At 36.4% G+C, this 25,271-nt stretch overlaps 1 protein-coding gene and 1 long non-coding RNA gene across 4 annotated transcripts; both read right to left on the bottom strand.

Annotated features, from left to right (window-relative positions):
- Nucleotides 1-3,647: 3,647 nt before the first annotated feature.
- Nucleotides 3,648-5,487, bottom strand: LOC132860676 (uncharacterized). Its single transcript, XR_009649873.1, has 3 exons — nucleotides 5,389-5,487; nucleotides 4,658-4,720; nucleotides 3,648-4,429 (listed from the first exon to the last, which is right to left on the bottom strand). It is a non-coding gene; the product is annotated as an uncharacterized LOC132860676 (long non-coding RNA).
- Nucleotides 5,488-15,525: 10,038 nt separating this feature from the next.
- LOC132860667 (uncharacterized) lies at nucleotides 15,526-17,953 on the bottom strand. 3 transcript variants are annotated; one of them, XR_009649872.1, is made up of 3 exons: nucleotides 17,846-17,953; nucleotides 16,928-16,990; nucleotides 15,526-16,676 (listed from the first exon to the last, which is right to left on the bottom strand). XR_009649872.1 is itself a non-coding variant. In XM_060891930.1 (3 exons), the coding sequence occupies exons 1-3, from the start codon at nucleotides 17,368-17,370 to the stop codon at nucleotides 16,189-16,191; spliced, it is 645 nt and encodes a 214-aa protein (XP_060747913.1). In that variant the 5' UTR covers nucleotides 17,371-17,460; the 3' UTR covers nucleotides 15,526-16,188. The 3 variants fall into 3 exon arrangements, 1 of the variants encoding a protein (XP_060747913.1); XR_009649871.1 differs by having other exon boundaries at nucleotides 16,928-17,357; nucleotides 17,846-17,943; XM_060891930.1 differs by lacking the exon at nucleotides 17,846-17,953 and adding an exon at nucleotides 17,277-17,460.
- Between the last annotated feature and the right edge of the window lie 7,318 nt (nucleotides 17,954-25,271).

The following is a 25,271-nucleotide window of genomic DNA, read 5'->3' as shown; positions in this document are numbered from 1 at the left end:
AGGCAGAGACAAAAGTAGGCAGAGCAGGAACAGGAAAATTGGTGGGATGACTAGACAGGAGCATAAGGCAAGTGAAATTCCAAGATGGCCACTGACCCGGAAGTGAGCGTTGCAAACTGGGAAGTGTGGGGAGAAGTGCTGACACCTGCATTGGAATATGATATAGTTTTAATGTAAAAATTTACATTATTATTAGATTTAAACCTAAAATTAATTTTTTTTCAATTCAATTCAATTTTATTTATAAAGCACTTTTAAAATCCACCTGAGCTGGCCAAAGTGCTGTACATAGAGATAAAAGAAAAGGAAAAAAATAAAGAACATAGATATAAAAGAACAGCACTGTGAATCTAATAAAATCTAAAAAATAAAAAAATAAAATCTAACAAAAAATAATATTTTTTTGCTGGCAGCTAAAAAAGATATGTAATTTATAGTTCTTTGATTGTTACTGTATTTTAGCTAGTAATCCATGCATTATTATACATTGTAACATAAGGCAATGTTAGGGTTTTTAGACATTCTGGGAATTTGCATTAAGGCTAGTCTGCAAGTGAGCTTCAGTTCGGAACTATCTGATATAATATATAGAATGTTACAGTTACTATGACAAAAAATATTTCCTGTAGCTGTTTCTTTACATGTATTTGATTTTTTAGCATTGGTTTTCATTTACAAACTGCCATTTTGCCCACAATTTTCAATTAACACTTTTTTGGCATCTTCTGAAAACTTCAGGTAGCACTCATGTCTTCAGCTTAATCTCACCTCTGGTCAGTGTTCAGCTCTTGCTGTTTATAATCCTGAGCTGCTCCTTTCAGACCAGCACACACTGCAGAGTGTATGAAATCACTCTCAGACTTATCAAAAAGCCCTAAAAAATCCTGGCAATTTTAAACCTCTTTCCTAAAGGTCAAAGTTAATCCAGACAATTTCAAAACCAAACCCAACGCCAGCTGTTGCACAGGAAGTGATAAGTGTAGAAACAATCAGCACTGCTCAGGTGTTGGAGAGGCTTTCCAAGTCTGGCTAAACAAACACCTCAAAACTAATTTAAGCCAAAAGTTTAAAATCTGACATCCAAAGGCATGCAGTTACCGAAAAATGCATTAGATGGTGGAGCAAAGAGGAGATAAAACATGAGCAAAGCAGAGCTGGGTTCTGAGAGAAAGCTTGTTCTTCAGTGTCTCCAGCTGGTGGAGGTTAAGACCACAAATCCTACATATAATACATAAATGAATAACAAGCCTGCTCCTGTTATCCTTTAACACACCAAATGTTAATTATCTTAACCAAATGAAATCTTTAAAATATTTCAAGCACTCGACTTTACACAGCTGTCTGTAATATAGAGAAAATATGATGCTCTAATTATATTCAAGAGCCGCAGCAAGAAGGGCAATGAAGATCATCGGGTGAGCAACCTGAGTATCCATGAGGAAGAACTGTAAGATTACTGTTATAAAATATTATATATGGATTTAGAGTATAATTCAGTATCACTCCAGGGTCCAAATTGTTATTCCAGCTGAGCGGCCTTGAAAAACAGAAAAGAAAGATAGACAGATTGTGTGTATGGATGTGTGGACTGCAATGTTTCACTCACTTACTGAAGCCACAGAAAGGACTCTGTCTGCTTAAAGCCTCTAGGAAAATACACCAGGAGCAAACCTGTATTAAAAAATAACATAGTAAAGAGCACCAATCTGAGAATTTTATTAGCTAATAACGAATTATTTAATGAATAATAAATATAATGATATACGATAGATAGAATATTAAATTAACAATATTTTTAAAAATAGAATGTAATGAGTTATAAGGAATAAGGGGAAGATAGCATAGATGATCATTGACAAATCTTTTTAGGCAACAGAAAATATTTAAATCTTTATATATATATATATATATATATATATATATATATATATATATATATATATATATATATATATATATGTGTGTGTATGTGTGTGTTATTTCTAAATGACGAAACTTTAGAAATATTCAGTAAATGAAATGTTATTATTTTTGTTTGAAATTATTATTAAATAATTTCAAACAAAAAATAGTAAATTAAATTATTATTTTTGTTGTTGTTGTTATTGTTATCAATAATAATCATCAATAATAATAATCACAAAAATAGTAAGAATAATAATGATAATAATAATATAAACAATTATTATTATTGTTGTTGTTGTTGTTGTTGTTGTTGTTGTTGATTATCTTTTTTTAATGCATACTGAAGAAAATGTCAAACCTTAAATACAAGAATTTTTTACTGGAAAATTCATTTATAGGTCAATATTTATATACTTATTATTGCAAGACATTATTTAGAAGCCAAAATGTTTTTTCTCTTTCTTTCCTTCTTTTTCTTTCTTTCTTGTGTGGACTGTATCTATCTTTTCTGTCTTCCTTTAATTTTAGTACATAAATGCCACTGCTTCTACTAATAACATGGATTTTTTTGAAAGATGGACTACTCTTGTGTATATACAGTATGTCTCTGTTTATAAAATTTTACTGATCTTATCTACATAGTTGTTGAGCAGATAAAATGCTGACACACCTTTCCAGAAGAACACACTTTCTACACTAGATGAGTGCCCTGTCCCTCATACCCAGCCCCTGCCGCATGATCTACTGGTAAGCGAAATCGTGCTTTCTGTTGACATTGCCTATCACTGTTGCCTCAGGAGAGAGAAGCTTATTAAAACTTACCTGCAAAGCAAATTAAAACTTACCTGCAGTCCACAATGTCCCAGGAATGACTGAATGGCTTAGCAATGATTTCTATTGAACAAAGAGTCCCTGAACATATAGGATATAATTAAGGATTTTGCTGAAGCCAAAACCAGAAAGGTTCAACTCAGCTAAAAGGACTAGATTTTTGAATATGCAAAACAACAGACAAAACAAAGACTCTTGCTTAAGGTAAAGCCAAGAAAATACCTTTAGTTCCTTACAGCTAAAATGATTCTGTATCATTTTGAATAAGACAGTGGATTATTTTTATTTTTTTAAAACAAGAGTTTTTGTCTTATACCTAAGTGTAAGAATTTTTGTGCTGTTATGCAGTTCAAAGTAAAATATATCTGGTTTATATTTGTCTAACTTAATTCTATATACTCAATATTACTGTTGTGCAAATCAAAGGAAAATCTTAGACAATGTTGGGGTGTAGGGACTTCAGGTCCTCACTTTGCTTGGAACCCCCAAAATGATAAACACACCCCTGTCTGTAGTCTTACAGGAAACTCATAGTTACACTCAGTCAGTTTATTACCTCCAAATACCTCCAAAAGTATTGGCACCCTAGCATACTGGCCACTTGCTCTAACAAGCCAACATCAAAGTTTGTCATGACGAACTTTAAAAATCTAGAATTCATCTGATCCACGGACAAATCAGCAAGAACTGAGCACAGTTAGATGCCTGTAAATTGGTATATCTGTATGTTGACCTACATTTCTGTAAAAAACTGATTATCATTTTAAGTTACAGTTTAAGTGTAGTTACTGTTAATAATTGTTCACTGAAATGACTACTTGAATAATACTTTATTTAAAAGTTAATCAAATTACTTTAATAATGATATACACACTGGAATAACATCACAACCTACTGTTTGTTCTGCTAATTCAAAGTTTCTAATTTAATGCATGTGATCCATGCCTACGATCTTTGTGTGAATTGAAAGCGACCTCCTTGCAGACGAGTACACACAGGAGGGGATCAGAGATTAATCTCAAACATGTTAAACAGTCCAACATAAAAGGAATGCCAGTAAAAACAGTCAAGAAAAATGGTATGTATATAAGGATCAATGTAAACATGGCAACAGTTACAACCAGCACACCAGGCTTCCTGTCTGTGGCCTGGTCGCTGTCATGAGGTACTTTCCAAGTTAATATGTATGTGACTGCACACACAATCACAGGCAATATGCATACAATTGAAGTTATCACATATGTAATGTCATGTATGAAATGACATCCAACTGCTAGAGGAAAAATGATGCAGAAAACGATAGAGCAGGGAGGAAAGAAAACATCAGCAAGTAATCGATATCTTTGGCAAATGCTCTCTAACGCCACTGTCTGGTGAAGCAGATGCCCAAGCAGCCTGGCCCCAAACAATAGTCCAAAAATTCCACATGGATTAAAATCCTCTTTGAATATATATGTTACAAGGAATGGAGTCAGGATCAGCTCCAGCAGGTCACTGAGGAGGAGGAAGTTGGCGAAGTCTGAGGTTCGACCTCCGCTCTTATAATGGCGGTACAGTACACTGAGAGCCCAAATAAGAGCTGGAAAACCCGCACACACACCGGCGATGAGGAAGATGGACAGTCGGATGGGTTTGGTGTTCAGGGCCACACTGTCTGAATACCAGTTCTTTAAGCAGTACATGATGTGGGACACTGTATGTAATTAAAAATGGACAACAGTAGTGATGAATGTTTCTTTAATTAACAGCAAACTGTAATTATTTAAAAAAAAAGGAAATAAAAAGTTAAGTTCATGTTAAAAAGATCAAGTTCTGTTCATTGTCCCATAGTGACCCGTGTGTTCACAACATTTTCTAAAATTGTATAACGGTTCTATAGTTTATAAACGAGCATTGTTAAATTAGGGATGTTTCTACTTACCAAAGACAAACCAATCTGAGCGCAAAGCAAAAATATGATTGCACTTCACAGGACCTCTTGAACCTTAAACATATTTTATAAAAAGGAAAAAAACAAGGCATATAAATATCAATACATTATGGACATCATGTTAAGCTTCAAGGAGAACATTAAGAAGTTTTTTTAGTACATTGAACGTTGCTCTTTCTGGTTTCTGGGAACCTGGTGCAGTCTTAGGAGACTCTGGGGACATACTAGCTTTGATAAATCCTTTTATTTAAACCAAATATTGAGATCTGCTTCTTGAGATCTGTTGCACTGATTTGGGTTTTATGCATCTTAAGTATTTATGGCTGTAGTATGAATTTACTTCTGAGGTAAATGTGAACATGTTTATGCGATCTAATGAAATATTTACAAGTAACTGGATTTTTGAAAACCTTTCATACGTGACTAAGAAAGATCCTAATTAAATATTTCTCTAAATAAAGCTTTGTTAATAAAACAGCAGAAAATCAAATGTAATCTAATTTAAAACTCTTGATAATAATAATAATAATAATAATAATAATAATAATAATAATAATAATAATAATAAGTGTTTCCTGATCATTAATTATCAGAAGATAATATAACGTAATAGTATATAAATGCACAAACAATACTGATTGAGACACTTCCGGAATAAACTAATGAAATTAGCAGCTAAAATATTTCTAATAAATTTCAATCGAAAAATTAAATTAACTTACGTTAAAAGTAAGTGGAGAACTCAGGCGTCCCTGGTCCAAGAAAATACAAAGCTGACTTTATAACTGAATTCAAAAAGAGGAGAAATACTGAAACGGTGCTGTAGCATTGTGAGAAAGGGAGGAGAAAACAGTGACAAAGAGGTCGTGCTGTAAAATCACACATAGGTCTCACATTGTCTGCATTTTCTCATATAGTCTGATTTATCTTGTCTTGTCTGTTTTTTTCTTGTATAGTCCAAGCTAAAGGTATAGTATTATTTAGGTCTGTGCTTTTGAAAGTCACCAACAGCTGGAACCAAAATCCTTGTGTGTGTAATAAACCTGATTCTGATGTGTGTGTATATATGTGTGTGTGTGTCTCGATGTCCACATGGTTGTCCACACACCTCCCTAAAACATCCCAGATACAGGACTGACGATTCTAAATAGCCCACAGGTCTGAATGTGTGTATTGTATCCTTTTTGATGGACTTGTGTCCCAAGGTTTAATCCTGCTACACTCCCAGTGTTCCTGTGACAGACATTAGATCCACCAGGATCAGGATCAGGATAAAGCAGTTAATAAAGATTTTAGAAATGAATGAAAAACTGAATTTATTAACACATTTTCTATGAACGAACTGAGAAACTGGCTCAGTAAATAAAAATGATTTCAGATCGGTCACGCTAAACTTTTTAATGATTCTACAATTCAACCAAACATATGAAGTAGTAAGAAATATTACAATCATATACTGATGCACCAGAGTTTGTTTAAAGACTAGATTAAAGAATAGAGACTGGAAAAACTTGCAGGTAAGTTTAGAAAAGTTTTGACAATTATTGTTTTGGAATAATAAGGACTTTATGAATAATTTATGCTGCTTTAATTTTACTTCCTGTGCAACATGCATTACTATTAATAATAGGTCAAGTGTTGACAGAACGCAGCTTGTTCTGTGGTTTCCTTCTCTGAAGAAGCAGAACCACCACATGTGCACTGTGCACACCAGAATACTATTTTCAAGCAGTATTTTAGAATCTGAATGATCAGTATATAACTTATTTTAAAAAAGACAGCAAGAGTGAGGAACAACAATACTAGCAATACTAAAGCAATAAAGTAGGTACAATGTGTAGTGCATCGAATGCATTTCAGCTCAGTTGTGGATATTTACAGTTTTAGCTTAAACCTTACACCTTTATCAAGAAAAATGACAAAAAATTTCAATTTGAAAAATAAAAAATAGCAAGGCCTAAAATAATTTGTCATGTACATGATGTGAAGATTCAGTAATGTTTTAAAAAATTCATTGTCTGAATAGATGCGGACAACATCGTCCTCCTGAAGATATACACACAAACTGTAGGAGTTCTGGTTCCAAAAATACACACATTCACACAAGCCCATGCACAAATTATTAAAAAAAAAGGAGTCTGCCTGAAAAGAAAAGAAAAAAAGGAAACAAGTCAAGTCAAGAAGCTTTTATTGTCATTTCAACCATATATAGCTGCTCCAGTACACAGTGAAATGAGACAACGTTTCTCCAGGACCATGAAGCTACATAAAACAAAGACAGAGCTAAGGACTTAGTAAGTTAGTCCTAGATACATAAAGTGCATCTGTGCAACCTGGTGCAAACAGTGCAGTACAAGTCAAACAAGACATTGCAGGACAAGACAAACAAGACAGACAAGACAGTGCCGACAAAAAATTACAAGACAATACAAAAAAGACAATATACAAAAACAGCGCCGACCAGTGTAGATACTGTATGTTCAAATAGTATTGTGTGCAGTAATACTAGAATGAACACAGTGTTATAGCAGCAGGTCCCTGAGATAATGTAAAGTATTGTGCAAAACAGCAAAGGACTGAAATGTGAGACAGTAGGTGCAAAGAGCAAAAAGTGTACAAAACCAGCATGTAAACAAGTTGATGGATGTATATTGGAAGTGTATGTATTTAGTGTAGGTCTGTGCAGTCCATACAGTTGATGTGCGTGTGTATGTTGTGCTCAGTACAGTTCAGTTATTAAGGAGTCTGATGGCTTGTGGGAAGAAACTGTTACACAGTCTGGTCGTGTGGGCCCGAATGCTTCTGTACCTTTTTCCAGACGGCTGGAGGGTCAAGAGTGTGTTTGAGGGGTGTGTGGGGTCAACCACAATGCCGTTGGCTTTGCAGATGCAGCATGTGGCTAGGTCTCTAGTCTTCAGCAGCGCACGCACTTTAGCAGTCATCCACGTCTTCTGGTTGGAGCATGTGGTGATGGTCTTGGAGGCGGTCACGACATCAGTGCACTTGCCGATGTAGCTAGTACCTGATGCTGTGTACTCCTCCAAGTTGATGAAGCAATTTGTTCCTATAGAAGGGATTGTGAGAGTGTGTGTCTAACATGACTGGGAACATTTTAACCACAAATAAACCAACAATAACTGAGAACAGTTACATTCCTGTAGACTGGTATAAATGTTTTCTGTACATTGACCTCCATTTCTGCAAAACTGATAATATACACACTGCAATAACATAAAATAACACATCCTACTGTTTGTCCTGCTAATTCACACAAGCCCACAGTTCACAGCATGTTGGAAACGAAGTAAAATTTTAGCACCATAAATTATTCTTAAAGTCCTTATTATTCCAAAACAATAATTGTCACTTCATACGTTTGGTTGAATTGTAGAATCATTAAAATGTTTATCGTGACTTATCTGAAATCATTTTTATATACTGAACCAGTTTCTCAGTTCGTTCATAGAAAACTATTAATGTGTTAATAAATTAATTTTTTAATTCATTTCTGAAATCTTTATTAACTGCTTTATCCTGTTTGGTATCACGGTGGCTCTAATGTCTATCACAGGAACACTGGGAGTGTAGCAGAAGAAGACCTTGGGACACAAGTCTATCCCAGGATACCATACACACATTCAGACCTCTAGGCTATTTAGAATCTTCAGTCCAGTTTCTGGTATAAACACAAAAGGTATGAATTTTGACCTATGTGTGGTTTTACAGCACAACCTCTTTGTCACTGTTTTCTCCTCCCTTTCTCACAATGCTACAGCACCGTTTCAGTATTTCTCCTTTTTTGAATTCAGTTATAAAGTCAGCTTTGTATTTTCTTGAACCAGGGACACCTGAGTTCTCCACATACTTTTAACGCAAGTTAATAAATTTACCAGTTCAAATTATTAGAAATATTTAAGCTGCTAATCTCATTAGTTTATTCCGGAAGTGCCTCAATCAATATTGTTTGTGCATACTATTATATTAATTTATTTGATCTGATAATTAATTATCAGGAAACTCATTATTATTATTATTATTATTATTAGTATTATTATTATTATTATTATTTATAAAGAGTTTTAAATTAGATTCAATTTGATTTGCTGTTTGGCTTAGCAAAGCTTAATTTAGAGGAATTTAGCTTCATTTATTTAGGATCTTTCTTTCACTTATGAAATATTTTCAAAAATCCAGTTAAAATTTTTTTTAGATTGCATAAACATGTTCACATTTTCTTACTACAGCCATAAATAATTAAAATGCATAAAACTCAAATCAGTGCAACAGATCTCAAGAAGCAGATCTCAATATTTGGTGGATTAATAAAAGGATTTATCAAAGCTAGTATGTCTCTATATTGGGTCACTTTAATGATTACAGTTTGCTGTTAATTAAAGAAAAATTCCTCAATACTGTTCCAGCTCTTATTTGGGCTCTCAGTGTACTGTGAAACTCAGTCTTCGCCGTCTTCCTCCTCCTCAGTGACCTGCTGGAGCTGATCCTGATTCCTTGTAACATACATATTCAAAGAGGACTTTAATCCATGTGGAATCATTTTTGGACTTTTGTTTGTACCCAGGCTTCTTGGGCATCTGCTTCACCAGACAGTGGCGTTAGAGAGCATTTGCCAAAGATATCGATTACTTGCTGATGTTTTCTCTCCTCCCTGCTCTATCGTATTCTGCCTCATTTTTCTTCTAGCAGTTGGATGTCATTTCATACATGATATTACATATGTGATAACTACAATTGTATGCATATTACCTGTGATTGTGTGTGCAGTCACATACATATTAACTTGGAAAGTACCTCATGACAGCGACCAGGCCACAGACAGGAAGCCTGGTGTGCTGGTTGTAACTGTTGCCAAGTTTACATTGATCCTTATATACATACCATTTTTCTTGACTGATTTTACTGACATTCCTTTCATTTTGGACTGTTTAACAAGTGTGAGATTAATCTCTGATCCCCTCCTGTGTGTACTCGTCTGCAAGGAGCTCGGTTTCAATTCACACACAGATCGTACAGAAGGATCAAGTGCATTAAATTAGCAGATTTGAATTAGAAGGACAAACAGTAGGTTGTGTTTTGTGATGTTATTGCAGTGTGTATATTATAAGTTTTGCAGAAATGGAGGTCAACATACAGAAATGATTTACCCCATTCTACAGGCATGTAATTGTACTCAGTTCTTGCTGGTTTGTTTGTGGTTAAAATGTTCCCAGACATGTTAGACACACATTCATACAATCCCTTCTATAGGAACAAATTGCTTTTGCAAAAATATTAGTGTTGTTTTTTTTTATATATATATAATTTGTGCATGGGCTTGTGTGAATGTGTGTATTTTTGGAACCAGAACTCCTACAGTTTGTGTGCATGTATCTTCAGGAGGACAATGTTGCTTGCATCTATTATTCAGTGTGTTCTGCAAAATTACAGAGAAGCAGACAATACATTTTTAAAAACATGACTGAATCTACACATCATTTACATGACAAATTATTTTTTAATTAAAGCTTTTTGTCATTTTTCTTGTTAAGTGCTACACTGTAAATGTTCCTCTTTATTTTACACAACTCATTAGAGGGAAGAAAGTTTTATTTCCATGCCCTGAAGTTGTACTGAAGGGAAAACTTAATATATCACATAAATACATTCTATGTCTCTCTCTCTCTCTCTCTCTCTCTCTCTCTCTCTCTCTCTCTCTCTTTCTCTCTCTCTGTCACTGTTCTTGCCCCCTTCAATGTGTTTCAGTAGATTACTCTTTCCATTTCTGTCACGTTGTCCTTTCAACTCTTATTTCATCGTGTTTCATCCTTAAGTGACAGTTTGAATATAAGGTTGTGTATAGTTTCATTTTGATTCCTGAATTGGAAGAGGGACGACAAAGAGGTGGACACAGACAACCAATTTACAGACGTGATGTGAACACTTTCTTTTGTTATTACCATTTTCTTTGTTTTGAACTGGTAGTCTTGTATTATTAGATACAAGTCTTTTTTCCACTTTTTTAATAAAAATAAATAATTAAATGACTTAATATTTGCTCTTGTGTTTATTTGAGAGTTTGTTTTGTGTAGTTTTGAGAGTAGTTACAGGTCAACAAAATCAATTCAACAAAAGGTTTCTGGGAACCTGGTGCCAGTCTTAGGAGACTCTGGGGACAAGGCAAGGGACATTCTGGATAGGGTGCCAACTTATCGCAGGGCGCAATCACACACACACACACCATGGACAATTTAGAACTGCATGTCAACCTACAGCTTATTTCTTTGGAGGAAGCCTCAGAAGCATTATGAGAACATGCAAACTCTGCATACAGGGTAGTCAAACCCTCAACCCTGAAGACACCATACCCAATATAGAGACATACAGTACAAGCTTTGATAAATCCTTTCATTTTTACCAAATAATGAGATCTGCTTCTTGAGATCTGTTGCACTGATTTGAGTTTTATGCATTTTAAGTATTTATTGCTGTAGTATGACTTTACTTCTGAGGTAAATGTGAACATGTTTATGCAAAGTGTCTCAATCAGTATTGTTTTTTGCAATAATATACTATTATATTAATTTATCTAATCTGATAAATTAATATAATAGTATATTATTGCAAAAAACAATACTGATTGAGACACTTTCTGGAATAAACGAGTAAAATTAGCGATTAAAATATTCCGAATAATTTGAATTATTAGATTTTTTATTATTTATTGTAAATTGAATCAACTTACATTAAAAGTATGTGGAGAACTCCCTGGTCGAAGAATATAAAAAGCTGACATTATAACTAAATTCAATAAAGGAGAAATACTGAAACGGTGCTGTAGCATTGTTAGAAAGGGAGGAGAAAACAGTGTGCTGTAAAGAGGTTGTGCTGTAAAACCACACATAGGTCTCACATTGTCTGTATTGTCTCATATAGTCTGATTTATCTTGTCTTGTCTGTTTTTGTCTTGTATAGTCCAAGCTAAATGTATAGTATTATTTATGTCTGTACTTTTGAGAGTCACAAACAGCTGGAACCAAAATCCTTGTGTGTGTAATAAACCTGATTCTGATTCCGATGTGTGTGTATACATGTCTCCATGTCCACAAGGTTGTCCACATACCTCCCTAAAACATGCCAGAAACTGGACTGAAAATTCTAAATAGCCCAGAGGTCTGAATGTGTGTTTGGTATCCTGAGAACAAACTGAGAAACTGGTTCAGTATATAAAAATTTCAGATCGGTCACAATAAACTATTTAATGATTCTACAATTCAACCAAACGTATGAAGTAGTGAGAAATATTATGAGCATATACTGATGCAGCAGAGTGTGTTTAAAGACTAGAGATTAAAGACTAGAGCCTATAAAAACTTGCAGGTAAGTTTAGAAAGAAATTTCCTTTATACTTTTAAGACATGCACTGCAGATAGGTTGACAATTATTATTTTGGAATAATAAGGACTTATGGTGCTTGAATTTTACTGCCTGTGCAACATGCAATAGTATTAATAATAGGTCAAGTGTCGACAGAACGCAGCTTCTTCTGTGGTTTCCTTCTCTGAAGTAGCAGAACCACCACATTTGAACTGTGCACACCAGAAGGCAACATTTTTCGTGCAGTATTTCAGAATCTGGTTGATCAGCATATAACTTACTTTAATGTTATTCAGCTCGGTTGTGGATATTGGACTTTCAAGCTAAAACCAAGCTGACCATTTTCCTCCAATATTTAATGAAGATTTTTCGTCCACAAAGCTGCTCGTCACTTGTGCTTGAAAGCCCCGTAGAGCATTTTCTGAAATATTTAAATCTAGCCTCTAGCCTCTGAAATAATGGAAACTAAACGTTAACTGAAGTTGTTGACCTGCATGTGTATAATTTTTGGCATTGTGCTGCTGCCACATTGTTGGCTGATAATTGATACCCAATTACTTCTGATCCTAATAAATCAAAATTTCTGCTATACTAAAGACAAAACTAAATATTTGCTAAACTAAATTAAAAAACTTTTATTAATTTTTAATTTTTCTCTTAAAAAAGGGGGAAAAAGATTTTTATCTAATAATACAAGACATAATTACATAGCAAAAGAAAGTGTTCACATCACGTCTGTAAATTGGTCGTCTGTGTCAACTTCTTTGTCGTCCCTCTTCCAGTTCAGGAATCAAAATGAAACTATACACAACCTTATATTCAAGCTGTTACTTAAGGATGAAAATTTAAAAAAATGTTTAATATTTGGTAGTTTTGATTAGAACTGAGGTTGATTAACAAATTTATGTTTGGTGCTGTTTGGAACCCAGATTACCCCATTCCAGCCCCCAAAACAGACAAAACGTGGGGAGGAGTTACGCCATGAGCTAGAGTGGTGGACATAAGTCGTCAAGGCCCTTACTGGGCAAAGCAAATGCAGACTCTCCTGTTCCACCGACTCATGGAGCGGGGGACAGTAGGCCTGCAGGATGACTGGACAACCTGCAATTCTGGGCACCTTAGGGATATATCCTGTCCTGGGGTGCAGAATAGCCTTGGACATGACAGGGGCAAATTCTAGGCCTTTTGAGAGGACTCCATCGTAGCCCGCCTAGCCGAGATGACGGCTCACCTGACGGGTCTGGGCCTGGGCACACTGACCGGCCTCCCTACTCTTAGACTGGGGGACACACGCCACCACACTAACCATTTTTACTGCCCTGAGTGAGCTAGGAGGGGGTTGGGTGCAGCTGGAAAATGGCCCAGGCAGCTCGGCGCGCGCGGGAGAAACTCCCTGATCACCGTTGACCTGCGTTTCAACTCCTGGTGCCTGTCGATTACAGTACTCACTGCGTCGCCAAACAGGCCCTGAGGTGAAATCGGGGTATCCAGGAGAAAAGACTTATCCTTATCTTTGATACCAGTAAAATTGAGCCACAGGTGCCTCTCCGTGGCAACCAGCGCAAGAACCAGAACGGCCTATGGAGTGGGCTGTCTGCTTCGTGGCACTGAGCACAAGGTCGGTCGCTTGACAGAGATCTGCTACCACCTGAGGTCCCAACCCCTCTCAACCTTCAAGCTCTGTCAGCAGTTCAGCTTGGTAGGCCTGCAACACTGCCATGTTGTGCAGGGCCACACCTGCTTGGTCTGCTGCCGTGTAGGCCTTACTCACAAGGGCTGAAGTAGTCCTACAAGGCTTGGTTGGAAGGGCAGGTTTCCTCCATGCGGGCGATGTACGTGAGAGATAGCCCGCAAGCATCTCCTCAATCCCATGCATCGCCCCATACCCATGACTTTCAAGCCCTATAATGGCTGAATAGTCAGACATGGCAGGGGAAAAAAGATGCGCTGAAAATGGATCTCCCCAACACGTCAGCATGAAGGTCTGGGAAAAACGGCAGCCGCCTGCGTGAAGGTCAGAAAGCGGTCGTCAGAAAGCGGTCGTCTAGCTTAGAACGAACAACACTAACTTCCTCTTCAGGCCAATCTAAATGTAACAGACACAGCGGTCACCACCTCAAGGAATTCCTCGAATACCATGATTGCGTTAACGATTCAGAGGAGGAAAGCCCCTCAGAGCCCTCAGAGTCCTCAGAGCCCGATGCGGAAAACAGCATGCTCCATGTGAATGGGATCAGGGGAGAGGGCAAGAGGGCAACCCTTCACTTGCTCCGCTTCTGCTAACTCAACCTGCAAACCCCATGATCGAAGTTGCCGCGTGAAAATACAGCCAAGCGGGATCGGAGAGTACGCAGAAGGAATCCCTCACAATGCATGCAGCCGGCTCCCTCGAGAGCCGACCGGGCATGCTCCTCTCCCAAACAAACAATGCAAAGAGAGTGTGCATCGTCCATCGTAACACCAATGATTGCAAGCTGGCCAGGACCTGATGCAGCAAAGCAGACCCAAATCATGATGTTTCCTCTACCATACTTTACAGTTGGGATGATGTTTTCATGTTGATATTCCGTGCCCTTTCTACGCCAGATGTAATGCTGTGTGTTTTTTCCAAATAGTTCAATCTTAGTTTCATCAGTCCACAAAACATTTTGCCAATACCGCTGTGGAGTGTCATTGTGCTTTTTTGCAAACTTCAGGCATGCAGCAATGTTCATTTTAGTAAGCAGTGGCTTCCTTTGTGGTGTCATGCCGTGGATACCCTGCTTGTTCAGTGTTTTATGTATTGTAGACTCATGAACAGAGATGTTTATGAGAGCAGGTTCCAATGATGCCTTCAAATCTTTGGCTGTCATTCGGGGTTGTTTCCTTACCTCATTGACGAGTCTTCGTTGTGTTCTTGGTGTCATGACTGGGCGCCCACTTCTTGGTAGAGTAGCAACAGTCCCAAACTGTTAGCCTAACTGTAGACTGGTGAATTTCTAAAGTCTTTGAAATAACTTTGTAACACTTTCCACGTTTATGTAAAGCAACAATTCTTGATTATAGGTCCTCGAAAGCTCTTTTTGGCGAGACATGGCTCGCATAAGCGTGTTTTTCTTGTGCAGAGCAAACTCCAAAAGTTTGAGGGGTTTTTATCAGTCAAAGTAGCTGTATTCCACACCTCCAAAAGTATTTTCTTAATGAGACTCCAGGTGTGCTAAAACATGACGTCATTAACTCAAGGGTTCACATACTTTTTCCACAATGCTCTATGATGTTTTTTGGTTGTTCTCAATAAAGATCAGAATATTTTTGTGTAATTATTTTTAGACACATTATGTTTGTGAATACCCTTGACTTAGATGAAGGTCAGATCACATTTTATGACAGATTTATTCAGAAAACTTCTCTTGCATCTGCCCCATCGCCCTTATCATGACAATAAATAGACAAAGACATAGAATGTGTTTGTGTGATATATTAAGCTTTCTCTTCAGTACAACTAAAGGTGCATGAAAATAAACATTTATTTCAAATAAAAACTTAGGAGTTCTGGTTCTAAAAATACACACATTCACACAAGCCCATGCACAAATGATTAAAAAAAGTGAAAAAGAAAAAAAAACAGGTCTACCTGAAAAGAAAAAAAAAGGAAACAGAAACAACACACTAATATTTTTGCAAAAGCAATTTGTTCCTATAGAAGGGATTGTAAGAATGTGTGTCTAACATGACTGAGAACATTTTAACCACAAACAAACCAGCAAGAACTGAACACAATTACATGCCTGTAGACTGGTGTAAATAATTTCTGTATGTTGACCTCCATTTCTGCAAAACTGATAATATACACACTGCAATAACATCACAAAACACAACCTACTGTTTGTCCTGCTAATTCAAAGCTGCTAATTTAATGCACTTGATCCTTCTGTACGATCTGTATGTGAATTGAAACCGAGCTCCTTGCAGACGAGTACACACAGGAGGGGATCAGAGATTAATCTCACACTTGTTAAACAGTCCAAAATGAAAGGAATGTCAGTAAAATCAGTCAAGAAAAATGGTATGTATATAAGGATCAATGTAAACATGGCAACAGTTATAACCAGCACACCAGGCTTTCTGTCTATGGCCTGGTCGCTGTCATGAGGTACTTTCCAAGTTAATATTTATGCACACACAATTAGAGGTAATATGCCTGCAAATACAGTTATCACATATATGGTTTTTTGTATGAAATGACATCCAACTGCTAGAAGAAAAACAATGAAGAATACGATAGAGCAGGGAGGAGAGAAAACATCAACAGGTAATAGATATCTTATAACTGTCTGGTGAAGCAGTTGCCCAAGAAGCCTGGCTCCAAACAATAGTCCAAAAATGATTCCACATGGATTAAAGTCCTCTTTGAATATGTATGTTACAAGGAATGGAGTCAGGATCAGCTCCAGCAGGTCACTGAGGAGGAGGAAGACGGCGAAGACTGAGGTTCGACCTCCGCTCTTATAATGGAGGTACAGTACACTGAGAGCCCAAATAAGAGCTGGAAAACCTGCACACTCACCGGCAATGAGGAAGATGGACAGGCGGATGGGTTTGGTGTTCAGGGCCACACTGTCAGAATACCAGTTCTTTAAGCAGTACATGATGTGGAACACTGTAAAAAAAAATTAAATTAAAAAGTTAAGTTAAACAGTAAGTTAAACATTAAAAAGATCAAGTTCTGTTCATTCTCCCATAGTGACCCTTGTGTTCACAACATTTTATAATAATATATAACGGTTCTATAGGTTATAAACAATTTAGGAGAGTTTAAAGGTTTGCCTTATCACAAGCATTAGTATTTTAAAAACAAATAAAAAACAATAATTTTCTTACATTTGTTAAATTAGGGATGTTTCTACTTACCAAAGACAAACCAATCTGAGCACAAAGCAAAAATATGATTGCACTTCACAGGACCTCTTGAACCTTAAACATATTTTATAAAAAGGAAAAAACAAGCCATATAAATATCAATACATTATGGACATCAAGTTAAGCTTCAAGCAGAACATTATGAAGTTTTTTTTTGGATGTTGACCGTTGCTCTTTCTGGTTTCTGGGAACCGGGTGCCAGTCTGGGAACCGGGTGCCAGACCCTGGGGACAAGGCAGGGGACATTCTAGATAGGGTGCCAAATTATTACAGGGCGCAATCACAAACAAACACACACACACGCACACCATGAAAAATTTAGAACTGCATGCCAACCTACAGCTTATTTCTTTGTAGGAAACCCCAAGAAGCACTGGGAGAACATGCAAACTCTGCATCCAGGATGGTCGAACCCTCAACCCTGAAGACACCATACCCAAATATTATACCAAATATTGAGATCTGCTTCTTGAGATCTATTGCACTTATTTGATTTTTATGCATTTTAATTATTTATTGCTGTAGTATGAATTTACTTCTGAAGAAAATGTGAACATGTTTATGCATTTTAATGTAATGTTTACAAGTAACTGGAGTTTTGAAAACATTTCATACGTGACACAGAAAGATCCTAATTAAATATGTCTCTAAATAAAGCTTTGCTAAGCCAAACAGTAGAAAATCAAATGTAATCAAATTTAAAACTCTTGATAATAATGATAATGATAAGAAGAAGAAGAAGAAGAAGAAGAAGGAAAAGAAGAAGAAGAAGAAGAAGAATACTAATGTACAAAATAATACTGACAGACACTTTCCGGAATAAACTAATAAAATTAGCAACTCTAAAATATTTCTAATAATTTGAATTATTGGATTTTTTATTATTAATTGTAAATTGAATTAACTTACGTTAAAAGTAAGTGGAGAACTCAGGCATCCCTGGTCCAAGAAAATACAAAGCTGACTTTATAATTGAATTAAAAAAAGCAGAAATACTGAAACGGTGCTGTAGCATTGTGAGAAAGGGAGGAGAAAACAGTGACAAAGAGGTTGTGCTGTAAAACCACACATAGGTCTCACAGTGTCTGTATTTTCTCATATAGTCTGTTTTGTCTTGTCTGTTTTTGTCTTGTATAGTCCAAGATAAATGTATAGTATTATTTATGTCTGTACTTTTTAGAGTCACCAACAGCTGGAACCAAAAGCCTTGTGTGTGTAATAAACCTGATTCTGATTCTGAGGTGTGTGTATACATGTGTGTGTGTGTCTCGTTGTCCACATGGTTGTCCACATACCTCCCTGAAACATCCCAGATACAGGACTGACGATTCTAAATAGCCCACAGGCCCACTATCCTGGGATGGACTTGTGTCCCAAGGTTTAATCCTGCTACACTCCCAGTGTTCCTGTGATAGACATTAGATCCACCAGGATCAGGATCAGGATAAAGCAGTTAATAAAGATTTTAGAAATGAATGAAAAACTGAATTTATTAACACATTTTGAACACATATGAACGAACTGAGAAACTGGTTCAGTAAATAAAAATGATTTCAGATCAGTCACGCTAAACTTTTTAATGATTCTACAATTCAACCAAACATATGAAGTAATAAGAAATATTACAATCATATACTGATGCACCAGAGTTTGTTTAAAGACTAGATTAAAGAATAGAGACTGGAAAAACTTGCAGGTAAGTTTAGAAAATTTTTGACAATTATTGTTTTGGAATAATAAGGACTTTAAGAATAATTTATGCTGCTTTAATTTTACTTCCTGTGCAACATGCATTAGTACTAATAATAGGTCAAGTGTCGACAGAACGCAGCTTGTTCTGTGGTTTCCTTCTCTGAAGAAGCAGAACCACCACATGTGCACTGTGCACACCAGAAAGCAACTATTTTCGGGCAGTATTTTAGAATCTGAATGATCAGCATATAACTTATTTTAAAAAAAGACAGCAAGAGTGAGGAACAACAATACTAGCAATACTAAAGCAATAAAGTAGGTACAATGTGTAGTGCATCGAGTGCATTTCAGCTCAGTTGTGGATATTTACAGTTTTAGCTTAAACCTTACACCTTTATCAAGAAAAATGACAAAAATTTTCAAATCAGAAAAATAAAAAATATCAAGGCCTAAAAATAATTTGTCATGTACATGATGTGTAGAGTAAGTAATAAAAATTTAAAAATTCATAGTCTGCTTCTCCATAATATTTGCAGAACACGCTGAATAATAGATGCAGGCAACATTGTCCTCCTGAAGATACACACAGACAAACTGTATGAGTTTTGGTTCCAAAAATACACACATTCACACAAGCCCATGCACAAATTATTTAAAAAAAAAAGAAAAAAGAAAAAACAGATCTGCCTGAAAAGAAAAAAGGAAACAAGTCAAGTCAATTCAAGAAGCCTTTATTGTCATTTCAACTATATATAGCTATGTTGCAGTACACAGTGAAATGAGACAACGTTTCTCCAGGACCATGAAGCTACATAAAACAAAGACAGAGCTAAAGACTAGTAAGTAAGTCTTAGCCACATAAAGTGCAACTGTGCAACCTGGTGCAAACAGAGCAGGACAAAAGACAAAAAAGACAGACAAGACAGTGCAGGACAAGACAAACAAGACAGGCTAGACAGTGCAGACAAAAAATTACAAGACAAAACAAAAAAGACAATACACAAAAGACAATACACAAAAACAGCACCAACCAGTGTAGATATTGTATGTTCAAACAATATTGCATGTGCAGTAATACTAGAATGAACACAGTGTTATAGCAGCAGGTCCCTGAGATAATGTAAAGTATTGTGCAAAACAGGAAACGACTGAAATATGAAACAGTACGTGCAAAGAGCAAAAAGTGTAATGGCTAGGTTTCTAGTCTTCAGCAGCGCACGCACTTTAGCAGTCATCTACGGCTTCTGGTTGGAGCATGTGGTGACGTCATCAGTGCATTCGCCAATGTAGCTGGTCACTGATGCTGTGTACTCCTCCAAGTTGATGGAGTCACCGTTGGTTGCAGCCTCCCTGAAGATGTTCCAGTCAGTGCACTCAAAGCAGTCCTGAAGAGCAGAGGTGGCTCCTAATGGCCAGGGTTTTACCTGCTTCACCTGCTTCAGAACAGAAACTAGACACTAATATTTTTGCTAAAGCAATTTGTTCCTATAGAAGAGATTGTGAGAGTGTGTGTCCAGCATGACTGGGAACATTTTAACCACAAATAAACCAGCAAGAAATGAGCACAATTACATGCCTGTAGACTGGTGTAAATAATTTCTGTACATTGACCTGCATTTCTGCAAAACTGATCATATACATACTGCAATAACATCACAAATCTCAACCTACTGTTTGTCCTGCTAATTCACACAAGCCCACAGTTCACATGTGGTGGTTCTGCTTTTTCAGAGAAGGAAACCACAGAAGAAGCTGCGTTCTTATAAGTCCTTATTATTCAAAAAAATTATTGTCAACCTTTTTCCAGTGCATGTTTTAAAGTATAAAGGAAATGTATTTCTAAACTTACCTGCAAGTTTTTTTAGTCTATAGTCTTTAAACTACTTAATATGTTTGGTTGAATTGTAGAATCATTAAAAAGTTTATCATGACTGATCTGAAATCATTTTTATATACTGAACCAGTTTCTCAGTTCGTTCATAGAAAACTATTAATGTGTTAAAAAATTCATTTCTGAAATCTTTATTAACTGCTTTATCCTGCTTGGTATCACGGTGATCTACACTAGGAGTGTAGCAGAAGAAGACCTTGGGACACAAGTCTATCCCAGGATACCATACACACATTCAGACCTCTATGCTATTTAGAATCGTCAGTCCAGTTTCTGGTATAAATACAAAAGGTATGAATTTTGACCTATGTGTGATTTTACAGCACAACCTCTTTGTCACTGTTTTCTCCTCCCTTTCTCACAATGCTACAGCACCGTTTCAGTATTTCTCCTTTTTTGAATTAAAGTCAGCTTTGTATTTTCTTGGACCAGGGACACCCGAGTTCTCCACATACTTTTAACGCAAGTTAATAAATTTACCAGTTCAAATTATTAGAAATATTTAAGCTGCTAATTTCATTAGTTTATTCCGGAAGTGCCTTAATCGATATTGTTTGTGCATACTATTATATTAATTTATTTGATCTGATAATTAGTTATCAGGAAACTCATTATTATTATTATTATTATTATTATTATTATTATTATTATTATTATTATTATTACTATTATTATTATTTATCAAGAGTTTTAAATTAGATTAAATTTGATTTGCTGTTTTGGATTAGCAAAGCTTAAAGGTAAGGTCTCCGAATTCTGAAAGCCAATGATGACATAAAATCACCAAAACAAACACGTCCCTAACCCAAATGGGTCCCACCCCTGTATTTATAGTTCCGCCCACACATACATACATAACCTAGGCAACTAATGGAAAGAAATGTGTCTATCATGGGCGAGGCTAGCCCCTTTTTAGGGGTGCTTATTTTCGGACTATTTTAGTCTAGAGGGTCGCCGCCGCTGTGGAGTAACACAGGACCTGGGTGACTCCTCCATAGTCATAAACGGAAAGAAGTAGCGCCGTTTACAATGTTCTTCCGCAAGACGCATGCAGTTGTGTTTATTAACTGCTAGAGCATGAAACAAAAACAGCAGTGCGACAAATAAACTGCGTGCCTGTGTAGTGCGTACATGTATCTCTGTTGGTAAAGTTGATCGTTAATAGATATGTTAGAGATGGCCATTTGTAAATAATTTACAGAAGATGAATTACATTTTGTTGTCCAAGTACCTGTTACTTTGTTCAATGACAATAAAGTTGAATCTAATCTAACCAATCTGATGACTGTTGATACAAAAGGAGGCACATGGAGTTAACGGTCAGGAAAACCAGCTGAGTGAAGAAGGTTTTGTGTTTGTTACAGGGGGCTGTCTGTGTGAACTCTCACAATTAAGCTGGTGTTCTGAAAAGGTCTCAAAAAATAGGAAAGAAAATCTGGATTTTGGAGTTAGTTGACTCAATGTTAAAATGATAAAGTTATTTTTCAATAGACATATTTTTTGTTTTTGTGTGAAAAGAGGATGGGTGGTGGCAGTGGGGCTCATTGGGTGCTTAGCACCCCTAAATCTCTGACCCTAGAATCGCCCCTGGTCTTTATCATAGCTGAAGAGAAGAACAATACGATTGCAGATAAACAAACAAGCAAAAATGACACACAAGCATAATCATGCAAAAGACGGCATATTGCTGTGAAACAAAGCAAAACCAACGTTACTCACGTATCGAGAAGTAAAAAAGCAACCTCAGCGTCTTAAGTAAAGTTGGCCGCATGTTCACAGATTCGAGTTTCCCGAGTCAATAACTCCTGAGCTAAACGCTGTTACTAGCAAAACGCGGTTGTAGCTGCCTCTCTACATTACTACGATAGAAAAGAGGTGTTATTTGTGTAGTAACAGCGTTTAGCTCATGAGTTATTGACTCGGGAAACTCCAATCTGTGAATATGCGGCCAACTTCCTGCTCCTTCAGTTCTCTCCAGCGCTGGAAAGCTGATCCTATATTAACATGGGTCCTACTTCTTGCCTTATTGTAAGCCTTTCTTCGCTTTCTTTCTTTGTTTTTATCCTCCATGTCAATGTTAAAACCACTTTCTGCTAATGTCACACATGCGCACTGAACACTCTCTCCGCCCATATTGACAAGACCCGACCCTTTCTGCTCATTGGCTACAATGATTTTTTTGTTGATTTTTGTTTAGTATTCGGCCCGACACAGTTCTCTGCATTTCTCAAAAATCGGAGACCCTACCTTTAATTTAGATAAATATTTAATTTGGATCTTTCTTAGTCAAGTATGAAATATTTTCAAAAATCCAGTTACTTTGAAATATTTCATTAGATTGCATAAACATGTTCACATTTTCTTCAGAAGAAAAGTCATACTACAGCCATAAATAATTAAAATGCATAAAACTCAAATCAGTGCAACAGATCTCAAGAAGCAGATCTCAATATTTGGTGTAAATAAAAGGATTTATCAAAGCTAGTATGTCTCTATATTGGGTCACTTTAATGATTACAGTTTGCTGTTAATTAAAGAAACTTTCATCACTACTGTTGTCCATTTTTAATTACATACAGTGTCCCACATCATGTACCGCTTAAAGAACTGGTATTCAGACAGTGTGGCCCTGAACACCAAACCCACCCGCCTGTCCATCTTCCTCATCGCCGGTGTGTGTGTGGGGTTCCAGCTCTTATTTGGGCTCTCAGTGTACTGTACCGCCATTATAAGAGCGGAGGTCGAACCTCAGTCTTCAGTCTTTTTCCTCCTCAGTGACCTGCTGGAGCTGATCCTGATTCCTTGTAACATACATATTCAAAGAGGACTTTAATCCATGTGGAATCATTTTTGCACTTTTGTTTGGAGCCAGGCTGCTCGGGCAACTGAAGTTACATATTACTTGCTGATGTTTTCTCTCCTCCCTGCTCTATCGTATTCTGCCTCATTTTTCTTCTAGCAGTTGGATGTCATTTCATACATGAGATCACATATGTGATAACTACAATTGTATGCATATTGCCTGTGATTGTGTGTGCAGTCACATATTTATTAACTTGGAAAGTACCTCATGACAGCGACCAGGCCACAGACAGGAAGCCTGGTGTGCTGGTTATAACTGTTGCCATGTTTACATTGCTACTTATATACATGCCATTTTTCTTGACTGTTTTTACTGACATTCCTTTCATGTTGGACTTTTTACCAAGTGTGAGATTAATCTCTGATCCCCTCCTGTGTGTACTCGTCTGCAAGGAGCTCGGTTTCAATTCACACACAGATCATACAGAAGGATCAAGTGCCTTCAATTAGCAGATTTGAATTACCAGGACAAACAGTAGGTTGTGTTTTGTGATGTTATTGCAGTGTGTATATTATCAGTTTTGCAAAAATGGGGGATAAGCGGTAGAAGATGGATGGATGGATGGATGGATGGATGGATGGATGGATGGATGGAGGTCAACATACAGAAATTATTTACACCAGTCTACAGGCATGTAATTGTGCTCAGTTCTTGCTGGTTGTTTGTTGTTAAAATGTTCTCAGTCATGTTATACACACATTCTTACAATCCCTTCTATAGGAACAAATTGCTTTTGCACAAATATTAGTGTGTTGTTTCTGTTTCCTTTTTTTCTACAGTTTGTGTGTGTGTGTATCTTCAGGTGGACAATGTTGCCTGCATCTATTATTCAGTGTGTTCTGCAAAATTACAGAGAAGCAGACAGTGATTTTTTTAAAAACAGGACTGAATCTACACATCATGTACATGACAAATTATTTTTATTCCTTGATATTTTTTATTTTTTTTAATTAAAGCTTTTTGCCATTTTTCTTGTTAAATGCTACACTGTAAATGTTCCTGTTTATTTTGCACAACTCATTACAGGGAACAAAGGTTTTATTTGTAATAAAACTTTTATTTCCATGCACCTTTTATAATAATAATAATAATAATAATAATAATAATAATAACCTTTTTCTATAAAAGTACATTTCAAAGCGCTTTACAAAAGCAAATAAAACATCAAATATACACCACTAAATATAAAGATTATATAAATATAAAGATTAAAATTAAAGCAACAAAAATAAAATGAGTATGAGTTTTAAAAAACTAGAAAAATACATTTAAATTTGTAGATTTAAAAATGCCAAGAGATTTTGCTTTCCTTATCTCAGTTGGTAAAGAATTCCAAAGTTTTGGAGCTAGTGAAGAGAAAGCCCTATCTCCCATTGATCATAAACAAGTTGAGGGAGCAGTTAAAAGACCAGTTTCAGAAGAATGAAGGTCGCGAGATGGAATATAAGGAATTAAAAGCTCAGTCAGATATTGAGATATTTAGTTGTACTAAAGGGAAAACTTAATATATCACATAAACACATTCTATGTCACTCTCTCGCTCTCTCTCTCTCTCTCTCTCTCTCTCTCTGTCACGTTCTTGCCTCCTTCCATGTGTTTCCATTAGATGGAATATTAAAAAAGGGGGGAAAAAGATTTTTATCTAATAATACAAGACTACCAGTTCAAAACAAAGAAAATGGTAATAACAAAAGAAAGTGTTCACATCACATCGGTGAGAGGGTTTTCTTAATTTTCTCCAAAAGCTTCTCTGCCTGAGTATGTCCCATAAACTCTGAATCAAAATAGCGCACAGCTACTTTCTCTTCACGATCACACCAGTAACGGTTCATCTGCTCCATCTGGGTCACTTTATTCAAGCATTCATCAAATGACACTACATATCATTT

Source organism: Tachysurus vachellii, chromosome 2 (genome assembly GCF_030014155.1).
Source record: "Tachysurus vachellii isolate PV-2020 chromosome 2, HZAU_Pvac_v1, whole genome shotgun sequence".
NCBI classification, from domain to species: Eukaryota; Metazoa; Chordata; class Actinopteri; order Siluriformes; family Bagridae; genus Tachysurus; species Tachysurus vachellii.
This window is presented reverse-complemented; position numbering and strand designations above follow the sequence as displayed.